This window comes from Pectinophora gossypiella, chromosome 18 (genome assembly GCF_024362695.1).
Source record: "Pectinophora gossypiella chromosome 18, ilPecGoss1.1, whole genome shotgun sequence".
NCBI classification, from domain to species: Eukaryota; Metazoa; Arthropoda; class Insecta; order Lepidoptera; family Gelechiidae; genus Pectinophora; species Pectinophora gossypiella.
The window spans coordinates 6263028-6278607 of record NC_065421.1 but is presented as its reverse complement, the minus strand read 5'-3'; the positions used below and the strand labels follow the sequence as shown (position 1 = coordinate 6278607).

At 38.5% G+C, this 15580-nt stretch overlaps 2 protein-coding genes across 2 annotated transcripts in view; one reads left to right on the top strand and one right to left on the bottom strand.

The window, feature by feature from the left end:
* LOC126374914 (Down syndrome cell adhesion molecule-like protein 1 homolog) overlaps positions 1-3608 on the top strand; it is a 53155-nt gene extending 49547 nt beyond the window's left edge. Inside the window, exons 30-31 of the mRNA XM_050021686.1 lie at positions 508-576; positions 981-3608. Of these exons, the coding sequence (XP_049877643.1) occupies positions 508-576; positions 981-1108 (197 nt within the window). The 3' untranslated portion in view covers positions 1109-3608. The remainder of the gene's footprint in view (positions 1-507; positions 577-980) is intronic.
* Positions 3609-9595: 5987 nt separating this feature from the next.
* Positions 9596-11153, bottom strand: LOC126374927 (protein NDRG3-like). Its single transcript, XM_050021711.1, has one exon. It carries the CDS (start codon positions 10741-10743, stop codon positions 9763-9765), a length of 981 nt encoding a protein of 326 aa, XP_049877668.1. The 5' UTR covers positions 10744-11153; the 3' UTR covers positions 9596-9762.
* Positions 11154-15580: the final 4427 nt, after the last annotated feature.

The window sequence follows — 15580 nt, the reverse complement described above, 5'->3', positions numbered from 1 at the left end:
ATTCTATCAAACTGGGATTAAACTGTTACTGAACTTAATTTCACGGAGTGTTTGACAATAATAACTCTCTTTATAAAGTGACTTAGTAGAACTGATTAAAAGATTTTGTGGGCAATTTGTAACTACTAAATATAAACCCCAAATGAAAAATGTTAAAATATTTATTATTAATTTGGTATAATATAATATATTATATTCAATCTCCTGGTTAGTCCAAATTAATAATAAATATTTTAACATCGAGATATTATCTCGGTTTGCAAACGTGTCTGGCGCATTTACCCAGGAACCCTGCCGTACAGCTGCCAGTCAAACCCTGGACATTCAAACCCTGTATGGACACCATATATTTTCTCTATTAGAGCTCGAAATGTGAATCAAAAATATTATGATGCCGTTAAATTCTCGCAAAAACAACGATTAAGAGGAAATGTACTTAGGCTTCACTGAAATCTTTCAAAATTTAATAACCCTGCAATTGGCTATAAGAATCCAAATATTTTTCAGCAACAACCTTTCGGGCCGACGAGCTTCGAGGGAGTAAAGAGAGTAACATATACGCTTACATAAAAAATGGTAACAAAACACAATTTTAAAACGACTAAAATAAGTAATCACCTCAAGCTATTATTTTCTTAAATTGTATTTAAGTAATTACGGTAAGAACATAACTACGTAGTCATAATATTTTGTTGATTAAATTAAGTAAGGTATTCGTGCTGTAATTTGTGGGTGGATTGTAACTATACGTATTTATCCAACTGATACACAGAAAAGCTTTCAGATTAACGAGATATGTACAGGCAGAATTGAAACCTACAGAATTACGCTCACGTAAATATATTAAAGTTCACCTTTGTTTCGGAGTTTACAACAACTATTCAAAATTGATAAACATTTTCGTTTCTCATGTGTATGTTCTGTCTTGTAAGCGTATGTTGAAATCTGATTACAGTGTTGTACAAAGGTTTGTTTTCCAGGCGGCGGAGGAAGCAGCCAGGGCGGCGGAGGTAGCGGCGGGGGGTTCTCGGAGGTGTACGCGGGGGACTCGAGCGCCGAGTCGGGCCCTGGGTCGCTCTCTCCCCGCACCCACCACGAGCACAGCTAGCAGCGCACGGCGCGCCTGCAGCCCAACCCGTACACGATGATGTAATCATCGACACTGAACAACGGGGGGCCTTCCCAGGCTACGCCACCCCTCAGTCCGACCCTGGACTCACTTCGGATGCAGTATGTAAATTAATTTATATCTCGAGTCAATTTATGGCGTTCGTTTGCCAATTTTATGGAAATAAGCGCGAAAAGTGTCCGTCATTTTTCATATTGAAAATTTTAAACAATTTTATCGTTAAACAGTTTATTGCTGCATTTAGTTCACATACTGCATCTTTATTTTAGTTAGATGAATTGAGGTTACTCGATATGCCGAGTATTTTGGACTCTATCAGATAGAGCGATGTAAGCCAAATTGATTGCCATTACGGATTGTGCCAAGCGATTTATTATTAATATCACTGCCTGTTTATTACTGCTTTATAACGAATCTATACTATAGTAATACCTGCCTATAGCCATATAACTCAGCAATTGTGTTCTCTTTCATTAGTAAGTTCCGTGAAACAACTTAATACAACGGAACATATCGATATTGAAACGTGGAAATAGTGTAAGGCATAATTTTAAGTAATAATCGAATTGATATGGACTTTCAAGATGTACAGTTGCCAAATATGATATTATAATAATCTGATAACTGTTTGTGAAACTATTCGAAGTTCTGTTAATTATTATTATATACGATACCAGTATTTTATACTGCTATATAACATTACTTCTCCACTTTAGTTAAAGAAAACCTGAAGGTAAGTTACCTAATATTACACCCTACACTTCAAATACTTCTCTGAAAGTTCGTACGATCACGAGCATTAATATGTATACACTTTGGTACCATGTCACATTAACTTTTTTGACAAATTGAACTGTAAGTCTCGCTAAATGTCAAATATGTTAGTGCGACAGAGTCCCAAAGTCGGTACATTATATTATATTGCTCATGACTGTACATAGTACATTCTAGAACGAAATACGTTATGAAACATCTTTCCACCATTACACGACTTGACGTTAGGAGGGATTCCATCTAAGTATATGTGGTCGACATTCCCTCTGAACCGCTAGATTCGCTTCCTCCTTCATTATGCGAACTGCTAAAGAATGGAATTCTCTTCCCGCGTTCCCAGATACATATAATTTGGGTTTTCAAGGCAAGGGTGAATAGACCACATCGCTGCTTAAGATCAGACCGAGTCGTGGTCAAACGTACTCAAATGCAATACTCAATATAAGAAGTGTTTTCTGACATTTATTACGCCAATCGTACGGCTTTAGCCACTAAGAAATTCCCGGCTCAAATTCTACGAACCGAACAGTACTTTATGAAACGTATTATTAGCAATTTTATTGATTTTACTACGTACTGCAGTTTCAGAGTACCATTTATAATATAAGCAGTTCTACCGAGTGTAATCAATAGTTTTAAAGATTTTGTCGTCTCATGTTGTCAATAGTTGTAGCTCGTGTATGTGCGATCACTGTGTGAGGAGGGTATTTCGATGGATGGATGGACGAAATACGTGTTGTGATTTGGCGACTTTTGGAAATGATTACATTTTCAATAGGCTAGTTTCCAACTAGTCAAATCAGTTACTTTTTAGTCAAACACGAAATTAAAGCAACCTGTGACGTCACAGAGAAACGTGACAAAATGTCGCACCTATTATTACATTTTTCTTCATTAAAATTCATAAATAAGTTAAATAGAAAAAAGAAGATGTTTTTGTCACCTTTAGAACTGTCTTTATTTAGTAATCAGCCGGGTCTGCATGATAACCACGCCGCGCGCGGCGCGAATTATATTAAGCGTTTCGATCAATAAACGATACGAATGCTATCTACGTAGATGGACGTCAAACGGCTATTGGTCGAAAGCTTTGATATAATTCGCGCCGCGAGCGGCGCGGTTATCGTGTAGAGCCTACTGAATTTCAAAATTTATCTTTGACCTAGGTATTCGTTACGATGGCACTAACATCCTGTATAGTTAACACGGTAGGCTCACCGGCTGAAATGAACTCAGTGTAGATTGGATATAAGTCGGTGTTTATTCTAACTTTATCCGGTCAAGTTGTGAATGCCATATGCGGGAAATCTACAGTTCTTAAATCTACAGCTAAGTCACGTCAAAAAAAGTTCGGGTTGTATGCGTGTATTTTAAGAAGTCTTACATCGAATATTCATAGAATTATTGATAATACAGTCGGCATGGGTTATTGACAACTGTCGCACATAATGATGGCATATACACGAGCTCTGTAGCTAGTCATCTCTATGTCAAATCATTAGGAACAATGTAAATATATCTAGTCAGACTGATATTTAATAATTTTAATCGGAGCTTACATTTTGTACATACATTTTGTAGATAACATCTGAATTGTAGTCAATTTTTATTGAATGTTTTTATGACAATATGATTGTACTTTGTACATAACGAAAATCGTCTATGTGACAATCTGGTTATCTGTAAAATAAATCTATTTATCGCATGGATTGGTTTTATTTCGATAATTTGCAGAGCGTACGAGTATAATGCGGTATCTGAAAGTTGTTCGCCGTCCATTGGACGTATAAACCACTCTGGAAGAAAGCAGTTTCAACGTGAACTATAGAAATGTCAGTAAGATATTTTTAACCGACTTCAAAAAAGTAGGTTATCAATCTGAACTGTATGCGTATATATATTCGTATGTTAGTCTCAAACGCTTGTGCCAAATTCGAAGATGTATGTATGTTTGCCCACGTATTTCTCAGAAACTATAAATCGTATTGCAATCATATTCCGGATTGAAATCTATTAGGTGCAGCTACACATAAGGAAGTGAGGTTATGTTATTTTATAATTTATCCAATTTTAAGTTTGATTTGATTTGACTTGTTTGAATTGATTTGTTTTTGCCACTAACATAGTATGTATTTCAGTTTTGATACTGTTACTAACAATTATGGACACATGGTCAGATTTTTTTTCAGGTCAGTTATTGATTTGATTTGATTAGGAATAGTGCAAGTTTCATCAAAATCGGCTTAGTAGTTTTAAAGTTATGGCCTGAAAACATTATTATTGAACAATAACAATGAACTCGTTGATGTCTTTTGTATGAAGGAAGCCCTTATCAGTGTTAGTTGGCAGAAGTCTTAATAGTATGTAGTCAATGATCACCTTTAATTAGACTTTAACAGTGTTACTACAAAACAAAGACTAAAAGATAAACTATGTTTAAAATATAATCCGCATACGAAAGAAGTCCCGAAGGCCGCGGCGCTACTGTCGCAGATTCTGCTAAGAATTATTATATTATGACTTGTCAAGTTAGTTTCATTAAAATCTGCCGACTTCTTTCGTGGCGCGAAATAAAAAAACCTAGTTTATTTTTAGTTTGTGTTTTGTAGTAACACTGTAAGATTCTAAACAAGTAGGCCACATTAATTTGTTTCAAAGCAAAATATTCTTCCACAATTATAAAAGCCCTAGGCATTCCATATTCAAAGAGAAACTGTCAACGAAAGCCGCTTTTTTCGGCTTCCGAAAAGGACCTAAACAAAAACCTGAGTAAGTACTAGTTTTTCCTGAACGTCAGGACAGCCTATCTAGTATCGTGCGTGCGATACTAAATAGGGGGTCCTGACGTTCACAGGTTTTTGTTATTCTATCCTACTACCTTATACGAAACCGTTTTGCACCAGTTATAAAAAATATAAAGATCAACAAATAACTTTAAAATACAAAGGCGACAGTGTGACATCATCATTGATTAAATCATTTATATTCATGGTAACCATGAACAAGTCCTTCAGTTACCGTTAGTTAATTATTAGCAAGCGTGAGACGCACCCAGTCCTCTAGAGGTAAGTACACCTCTACTTATTTACTTTGTATACAGATTGCACAGAGAATTTACAATATAACTACGAAACTGTCCCTAATAAATCTGCAATACATTCCGTTTTACATTGTAGCTTGGGAGACCTATTGAATTCCTTCAAGTTTCACTCGCAAAAATGTGGCGATAGCAATCCGGGGAGATTCCAATATCAGGCATTCCGGAACGCTGGCTCTGGAATCCTTCCGACCCGATATTACCTACCCTATCGCCTAAACAGTTCGCACCAACTGTTTCCAAAACGCCCCGAATTATTTACATATACAAACTTGCAAGATTGATTTGGCTGTAGGCGGGAAATAGACTCTAAAAGTGTCAAATAAAAAACCCTTTTCATTTAACAATATTTTAATCAGTACTTATTATTACAATCATAACATTTGCGCTAAAAATATAGCAATACTGTTGTACCGACTCAATAAAAAGCAGTCTATATTATAGTAGGTACTCTTTTAATTATAATAAGGCATTCTTCAACGAAGTAGGCACTAGAGTCCGCGCACTAACCGCAGTGTGTGGTCGGAATTGCCTCTCAGCTCTCCGCCGATTTATTTTATTTCGCTTTTTTATTTTCCGATGAAATATTTCATAATCCGTTCACCCAGTGGTCAGTGGGGTAGGGGGAGTTAAGCACCACTCGTTCGCAATCGAGTCCATTTAACTAGCCCCCCTACCCCACAGCCGGGGGGCATGCACGTTTGTCCAGAAAAAACGTTCCCGATAAAAAATACGAATGGAACGCTGAGCGCGAATCGAAAATTAATTATAGCTTTAAATAAAAACTTTAATATTTTCTGTTGTTGCCGACGTTGTTTTTCAGTCCTTTGTTCGTGCTGCGTTGCGAGCGTTGTTCGCGTGGTTTAATTTAAATTTCATGTGTCACGGGAATGCTTTTAAAGGTGTGTTCACCGTTTAGTTGACGTTCATGTTTACGCGAAGCTTTCTATACATATACAATAATATACATACAAAAATAAAGCTACGTGGAAAATGTATTATTATTTTTAATGAAAATATATTGACTCGGGGGACACTATTCAAGAAATGAACATCAAAAAAACAAACAATACTTTTTTCAAACGACACTAGAGTCTCTACAAAGAGCTATTTTCCCAGAACACCCGCAGAGCTTTTCTTTTAACGGCTCTGAGTGATACTGGGAACTACACGGGTAAACTGTTTTAGAAACCAAATACTCTCTAAGGAAACTAACGGAAATTCAAAATCGCAAGTTGAACAAATATATTCTGAGTATATGGCTTATTACACTACCCAATCCCTCAGGCCCGGTGCATCGGGTGTAGGTATAAAATGTTTGACCACCAATGAGCAACACTGCCCGAATCCGACGCATCAGGCCCGATTGATTGGGCAGTGTAATAAGCCCTTATCTCACGTTAGAGACTTAAGAGAGGAATGAAAACTCACATACTTTTCATTAATAAGTTGATAACTAATAAGTTGTCATCAATGATGCAAGAGAGACACTGCGACATTCACCTACAAAACAACACTTACTCACTATTCAGGGTGTTAGTGACAAAGTAAAGAACACTGAATTCAGACCATGATTCTGAGATAATATCAAGTGGAATTTTCCGTCGCAAAATTTATATTTTTTTTTAGTTTTTTTAAATTATTTTCAATTCGTTACTTTTGCGATAGAAAATTCCACTTGATATTAACTCAGAATAATGAGCTGGATCAGATTCGTTACGATGTCACTTACACCCCGTATCAGTACAGATAGCCATACTAGTAGGTATCGACATCGTAACGAATACTGAGGGGGCTGATTCAGAGCATGATTCTGAGATGATATCAAGTGGAATTTTCTGTCGGAAAATTCATGAAAATGTTTGTGGTTTTTTTTATTATTTTCCGTCCTATACTTTTGCGACGGAAAATTCCACTTTATATCAACTAAGAATCATGGTCTGAATCATTCCTCAAAGTTTCGTTACGATGTCACTAACACCCTGTATAGGTGTGAAAATTACATAAAATTATTTTAAAAAAGCAGTTGAATTCGTAGAGAATGGAAAACAATAGCGGGCTCTGTAGTTCCGTGGAGAGCAGTTAAAAATTCCGGGACTCAGACTTTGCATTCATTTTACATTTTTACTGCACAAGCTTCTGTATCCATAGCACGTTGGAATGTAGCTCGGGGGGAGATACCCTAACAAAGGACGGGTTGTTTTTATAATTTTAGTGTATAGGATTCGTAGCGACTTTTACGGAGGCTCTCTTGTTGCACTGTGCAGGTGAGAGCGGTTATTATAAATTGAAATTTTTCTGTTTTGCTAGGGAAATGTTTTGTCACAGTTGTTTTTTTAATTAGTCATAACAATTTTCAAATACTTGCTGTTAGACCCTTCTAACAGTAACTACCTTCTTATAAGTTTTAAATTTACTTTCTATGTTATATGTTTCTAGTAAGTGAGATAGACATAGTTTTTTTATATAAGTACCTCCCTATCCACAAAAAAAAAGTTTTCATCCCGAGCTCCTCCGTGCTTCGGAAGGCACGTTAAGCCGTTGGTCCCGGCTGCATTAGCAGTCGTTAATAACCATCAATCCGCATTGGGCCCGCGTGATGGTTTAAGGCCCGATCTCCCTATTCATCATTAGGGGACATTAATGGGCTGCTGATGATGATGATGACCTCCCTATATTTTTTATCAATTAAGCTTGTTTGTGATTGGCTGAGACTACCCTTAGCTTAACTTCTTATCTTATTTTATTTAGCCTATACGATCCCACTGCTGGCAAAGGCCTCCCCTTGATTTTTCCACTCCTCTCGACTTTGCGCGATCTCCGGCCAATCCTTCCGATAAGCATTGAGGTCGTCACACCATCTTTTACGCAGTCTGCCTCGACTTCTAAGCCCGCCCTGAGGTATCCAGTGAGTAACGACTCGTGCCCACCGCTCCGGATGCATCCGACAAACGTGTCCGGCCCAGTCCCACTTCAGTTTGGCGGACTTTTTCCCTACATCAGTGATACCCGTTTTGGAGCGCAGTGTAGTGTTTCGCACACGGTCGATTCGTTTAACGCCTAGGATACTGCGTTCCATTGCTCTTTGGCAGACCTTGAGCTTGGACTTAGCTTGGACTTTCCAGGCTATGTTCCCCAAAAGTGATATAGATGGCGCTGTAAGATAATTACCTATTTTCTCATTACTCGGGTACATAATTCAAAAAATCAAAAATACAATGTAACGGTAGAAGCGTATATAAAAATAATTGTTGCTAGATATTTGGATCACATTGTATATAGAATTATGTTGCTACCTTGCTTGTTTCTCTTTTTGATCAGAATTATAATGGGTGGAAGATGTGATTGTGCACAGAGTGCAGAGAGAGAGAGAGAGATATATTGTTTTGAGGAACATAGGAAAGTCCCTCATGGGTTTGATAGTCAAACAATGAAACAAATTTAATCCTTCACAAACTGATTTTCAAATTAGGTACTTGAGCTATCTCTGTACGCCCTAATAAATATTACGGGTGAGAGAATAGTCTCATACATAGGTGCAATGAAAAGCAATCAACACATATCTTTGAGAAAAGTATGTACTTATAATCTTCTTCCTCTATCGTGGGGGTTGTGAGGTGGATTACCAACCTCATCAACCCTGGCGTCAGGGTTACTATTGAGCTGCCAAAGGCCCCTGACATGACTCATGTAACGACTACATCCTCACATCAGTAAGTAGTAACCGGGACCAACGGCTTAACGTGCCTTCCGAAGCACGGATCGTCTCATTTTCGGACAATGAAGTCATCATCCTGTAATGTCCTAACCAAACTAGGGACCACAAAGTGATTTTTGTGATACGTCCCCACCGCGATTCGAACCCAGGACCTCCGGATCGTGAGCCCAACGCTCAACCACTGGACCACGGAGGCCGTTGTACTTATAATAAAAATGTTTGATTTAATGTGTGTTAGAGAAAATAAAATGAATCAACCGTTTATGACAATAGTAACAATGTAAGGTATGTATATAGCTACCTCTTTCTGTTCGTGTAAGTAGTTAGTTTCACCAGGAAGATATACCAGTTAAACTGTTTTATTATAATTAGCTTATTTACTTCCTGCGTGAAGCCTTACAATATATTCCTTCTTGTAAAGGCAATTAGCAGCAATTTAAATTAATTTAACAGAAAACAAGATCTTTTGAAAGTAATAAAACTGGCAAGACCCAAAACTGTCGCTAATTGAAAATGGTTTATAATTTAACGCTTTCCAAATTCAATTTGGATTACTGCAGCCCTTTAATTGAATATGGAAATCTGACGTTCTTCGTCCAAACTCATTTCATTTTGAAAATTGCCATATTCCAATTTATTGTTTTTCTAAAGGAGAAAGTGTTTTCATTGTTCAGGGGTATCGCTACTGTGTTTTTTCTAACATTTCTAAATGTTGCTACCTTTCTAAATATTAATTTATATGAGGATAACTATATTTACTAAGTTGGCTATTAGTATACTAATTTTAAATAGGTTCAGGTAGGTATATCGCTACAACTAAACAGTGCTAGGAAACCTAAATCCACTAGTCCTAATAAAGGGAGTAAAAAAGCCATCATAAGCCGTAAAATAAATTTATTTCCATAAATATCTAAACAAGGAACAACGTTTTCGTCTACATTCTCAATGTGTCTACAACAGTGTTGTTAAAGCTCGCGTGTAAGCAACATGTGCAACTATTAAATATGGGTAGCTCTGCGTTCGCTTCGTCGTTTGGCAACGCGACTACCTGCAGTACCCCTCGCCCTGCAGGAAGAGCCTGAACGCCTCGGCGATCTTACTCGGTTGCTCCTCCAGCACCATGCCGCAGTCCGAGATCGACAGCCAAGACGTCTTCGACGGCTCCAGCCTCCCGTTGAATGTCACCGTGTCATCAACGTGAGGCGACAATGCCCCCGTCATGTTTAACACAGGAACCTTAATCGTATTCGAATCCCTTGCGATACCCAAATCGGTGCGGCGCAGATACGACTCAATAAACATCGACAAATTCACAGGGTTCACATGCGCGAAACATTCCTTGTAGATGTGCGCTAAATCATGGTTGCGATCTTCAGTGCTGCGGCCGAAGTGGTGCCACATCAGATAGTCCAATGCACCCTGCGTCATCCCGCTAGATCGCAGCTGCCTCGTGTTTATCTTTTGATAGAGCCACTCGGTCCAACCGGCTTGAGTAGAAGTACAGTTAATCAAAGCTAAAGCATCCACTTTTTGAGGGCTATTCATGGCATAGCGCGCTAAAATATTGGCGCCAGCCCCGACGCCGAAACCAATAAAAGATCGTATCCCGAAATGGCCAAGGACGAAATCAATTTGGGAAGCCAATTCATCCATAGTCGGGTAAGTGTAATCCTCGGGCAGCGGAGCGGCGCCCTCCTCCTGGCCGGGTGCGTTGAGATGATAAATGCAAAACTTGTCGAGTATAGCTCGCATATCGACGAAGTTGAAGAACGCCTGAAAATTGGCGGCATAGTTGAGTCCAAGGTCATGGTAGGTGAGGATGGCGCGCTTGGTGCGGTCCCCCCGGACCGCCACCAGGATGTCCCCGCGGGAAGTCCTCACCCGCTCCTCCACGCATGCGCCGTCGCTCTGCAGTCTCCTGTCCGATGGGAAGTGTAGCTGTACACTCTTCAGATCATCATCATAATTATCTGAAGACATCATGTTGAGAAGAGCGATATTTTCGGGTATTGTCGTTGTCGGCATTTTTCTAATTTTCTATTTCGCACGAACTTTAACAAAGACTCCTTGTTAATATGGACGTATAACGTTTGTTCCAATTGTCACTGTAGTCGGCGTGAATTAGTTGTGTTTGGAATATTTACCAAACAAATGCTAATTAGCGTAATGCATCACCGGCTCCTAACGATCGTGCGCTTACTACGCGCATTTCTATTACTATTACACAATATGGTCTAGAGACTAACAAATTAGGTTAAAAACTGTTTTTATCACTGAAACACTGTATTATCACTGATTATTGTTAATATTGGGCAGTTTTTACGGCAGCTGTGGTTTGTCTTGATGAGAATAACGCAGGAAGTGGTCAATAAATGTGTTGACCGGGCGAGCGTGATTCCCAGCAGGCGGATGGTTCGGTACTGTTCGGTCGTTTCCGTGTGCGGTCGGCGCCAGCCCCGCGCGCATGACGTCACTGTTCGGCTGACATCGGGCCGCTTGAGACAAAAGTCGCGCAGTGCGCACATGCGCACTAAACTTACAACATCTCCCCAAGGCTTTACCTCACGCCAAGCGTATCGATATGAATGAACCGGTTTCGGCTGGATTTTATAGGATCTTAGCACACGATATTCATGCGTACTTGAACTAATAGGATTATATTAAAATAATACCTGGCTTGACTCATAAGGCAACCTCAAATTCTTCTTCTTCTTCTCTTCTCTATATTTTTAATGCAGCCCAGCTGGCTCCTAGAGAACTACTGTCATTCCGGATTTTTTTTGTGTGGAGAACCTAATCAATTCGCATTAAGGTACTAAGTCCCATTCATGTACAATATTACACTATTATTCGCCCAACTGGGCACCCTCAGGCCTGTTGTCTTAAATTTTATACCGGGTAAGAGCCCTCAGCGCTCTCCATTTGTCCGGCCAAGTAGATAATGCCAAAAAAAAAACTAAAAAATACTTTATTATTATTACTGCTTAAGTCTCATTCCTTTCAGTCAACGATATTGATCTCGAAATCCGTGCACATTATTTTCAGCCATATCCTTGAAACAGTTCCAACAATGGGAAGTGTAAGGAGGTTCTGTACAATGGCCAGTATTAGGTAGAGGAAGCAGATATGCGGCCTTGTTGAATGAGTTCATTATAGACAGCCCCCTCACGTTATCACGATCCACCAATAATAGAGGATATTTTGTAGCTAAAGATATCTTTCTCAGTAATGGGCACACACTTTTATTATGAGTTGTGTGGAGAACGCTAAAGATAGTCGATATAGGTGGGTACTTATAGTTGTTTGTGGGTACAGGGTAGTTTATAAATATTAGAATAGAATAAAAATAGTTTATTACAAAAGGGCGCCACACACACAAAAAAAAGACAACAACATCATATCAAATCATATTATATTATGTGTGTTATTGGAAAAACAGGTACAACACATTGTATCATCTCTCTAGCCTTATCTCGTTTTCCACAGTTTCGACTAAACATGAAGTTCATAGAAGCGACTGCCTGTCTGACCCTCCAACCCGCGAAGAGAAAACCAGCCCAATACAGGTTAGGGTAGGTCACACCGTTTCAAAATACATTTCTCGGGAACATAGGTTTCCTCACAATGTTATCCTTCACTACTGAAGACGTGACTATCATTTAAAAAAAGCAATAATATAAAGATATATCTTTAATATATAAATAAGTGAACTTTTTTGTTTGTCCAATGTCAAAATATACTTCATACGATATTTACAACAAGCAATATCTAATCATTTTATTCCATTGCCTTAAGATTCCAGAGATACCCCTGAATAGCTTTTCTTCTTTTTCAGCGGAATTGAATTTGAATTCGAAAATTTGAATTTGAATTTGTGCCCACTGAACCAACTAAACCAAGTCAACAGAGTCAACTGAGCCTATAGTGACAACGGAGCCAACGGAGCCAACAGACCCTACAGAGCCAACGGAGCCAACTGAGCGGAGTGACAAGTGTTATGATATTTGAAATATAACTAAAAAATATAAAACATGGTATTGTATTATTTTTTTTGTAAATACAGGTATACCATCGAATATGTACTACAATATGCACATGATACTTTTATACTTTTATACTTTTATAAAAGTATCATATTGTAGTACATATAAAAAACATTATATTATTGTATTGTGTATTGTATTGTAAGCTTGCCTGTACTATCTGTTTTCTAGTATGTTTCTTGTGTCTGTTTTATTGTGTACAAATAAATAAATAAATAATAATAAATAAATAATATAAGGGACTTTTCCCTTGCATGGTAAGCAAATAAATAAAAATATTATTGAATAGGATAATGAATCTTATTTATCTTATTAATGAATTTTATTAAGTTAAAATGCTCTTTGTTATCATGTCTGATATTGTTATTGTGTCTTATATTGTATGATTGAGTTACTTACTTCTATTTTTTTTTTTATTTCTATTTTTTTGATATATCAAAGAAAGAAAATTTGCAGTGCCCCGACGGGGTGTCATGTTGTAAGTGCTAAATAATTAATTTAAGAACCTTTGTCAAAGAATCAGCTTACCCATGTACAGTCATGAACAATATAATGTACCCACTTTAGGATTCTGTCGCACTAACATATTTGATATTTAGTGAGACTTACAGTTCAATTTGTCAAAAAAGTGAATGTGACATGGTACCAAAGTGTATACATATTAGTGCTCGTGACGGTACATCTTTTGTAAGTAATTCAACTTTCATTCCATTATCAAAATTGCCGTTAAGTACAGAACTAAACACCAATAATTTCGGCATGCGTACATTCCCGATTACCTGTCCCAGCGGTCACATTAGGTCAGATTAAAATGCACAAACACAAACCCGGTACCTACCCGGATTGTTACCGAAATAACGAGCCGGGTACCGGTTTAAATTCAACGAGTATGTAAACAGAACACTGTTTATTAGGTTTTAAAGCCATTTTCACGCCCAGTGCACAATAACGAGAGCTGTGAACGCTGAATTGTAGGCTGTACGGTGTTTTATGTTGACTGTACTGGCTACAGGTTAAATTATGGCATTGGACTAGGTTGGATGGACTGAAAGGTTTTATAACAGTATATATTTACTGTTATAAGTATTATCCAGAGCATCCACATAAAACCTACAAGACGACCGACCTGACCTGACGACCTGAGACGTTTTCTATATATCGTTTATCGATCAGAAAATATTATGATACTTACTGTTTCAGTGTCTTCAATAATTATTTATAGACGTGATGTTCATTAATTAATGCACATCATCATCATCCGCCCATTACCGTCCCCACTGCTGGGGCACGGGCCTTCCCTATGGATGGATAGGAAGATCGGGCCTTAAACCATCACGCGGGCCCAGTGCGGATTGATGGTTATTAACGACTGCTAATGCAGCCGGGACCAACGGCTTAACGTGCCTTCCGAAGCACGGAGGAGCTCGAGATGAAAACTTTTTTTTTGTGGTCACCCATCCTATGACCGGCCTTTGCGAAAGTTGCTTAACTTCAACAATCGCAGACCGAGCGCGTTTACCGCTGCGCCACCGAGCTCAATTAATGCACAGACGTGTGAAAAGAACGTAGGTATACATTAAATAAGGGACTTTCCAACCGACGTTCACCAAAAACAATATAGATGGCGTTGTAGTACAGCTTTAACGTGATAATTGCCTATTTTTTCTCAATACTCAACACATACATACATAAACTCACGCCCGTAATCCCTAATGGGGTGGGCAGAGCCACAAGTAATCAAAGACAACTTGCAGCCACTGTTGATACGATGTCGTAAGCTGGATATGATGAACCTTATGGTGATAAGGGATCAGCCTATCGCCCATAACATTAGTCCATCATGTTATAGGACACAGTCCCTCTGTCGGTTTTTACGACATGCCCGGGAAGACAAGCAGCTGAACGTTTTCTATGTTTTTTATTTGCTCCCAGAACAGCATAGAAGCAATACTCAAGACTCAAATTAAAATACAATGTAATAGTAGAAGCATATAAATATGTAAAAATATTTGTTGCTGGATATTAAAATTTGGAACACATTATGTATAGAATTATGCTGCTACTTATATTGCTGCTCTTTATTTTGACCAGAACAATAATGGGTGGAAAATGTAATTGAGCCTGGGTGTAATAAAAAGGGTAATCATTTATACCTAAGAACAAATATAAAACATGCATTATGTATGTTATTCATGAAATTAGAAGGTTAAACGAAGGGAAGTCTGAACAGCGCCATCTATTTTATTTTTAGGAAACCTAGCCTGGAAAGTTCCTCATAGTCTATAATTTAAATTCAAAAATAATTTTAATTCAGTGGTTTAGAGCCCGAGCCGGGAATCGATCCCGTGACACTACGACGTAATAATAATAACTTCTTACCAATACCAGCCAATAACAGCCTCAGTGGTCTAGTGGTTAGAGCGTTAGGCTCACGATCTGGAGGCCCGAGCTCGATTCCCGATGGGAACATTGTCGAAATGACTTTATGAGACTGTCCTTTGTTTGGTAAGGTTACAAAAAACTTAAAAATTTCAGGCTTGAATCACCTGATTGTCCGAAAAAGTAAGATGATTCCGTGCTTCGGAGGGCACGCTAAGCCGTTGGTCCCGGCTATTAGCCGTAAAAACACCTCCACCAGCCCGCATCTGGAGCAGCGTGGTGGAGTATGCTCCATACCCCCTAAGTTGGTTAAGGGGAGGCCTGTGCCCAGCAGTGGGACGTACGTATACATATAGGCTATTTATGTATGTTACCAATACCAGGAAAAGCTGTACAGCGCCATCTATATTATTTTTGAAGAACCCTGGAAAGTCCTTCAT

Excerpts from the sequence above, each read along its gene's own strand:
- LOC126374927 (XM_050021711.1), bottom strand. The coding sequence starts at position 10,743 with ATGCCGACAACGACAATACCCGAAAATATCGCTCTTCTCAACATGATG.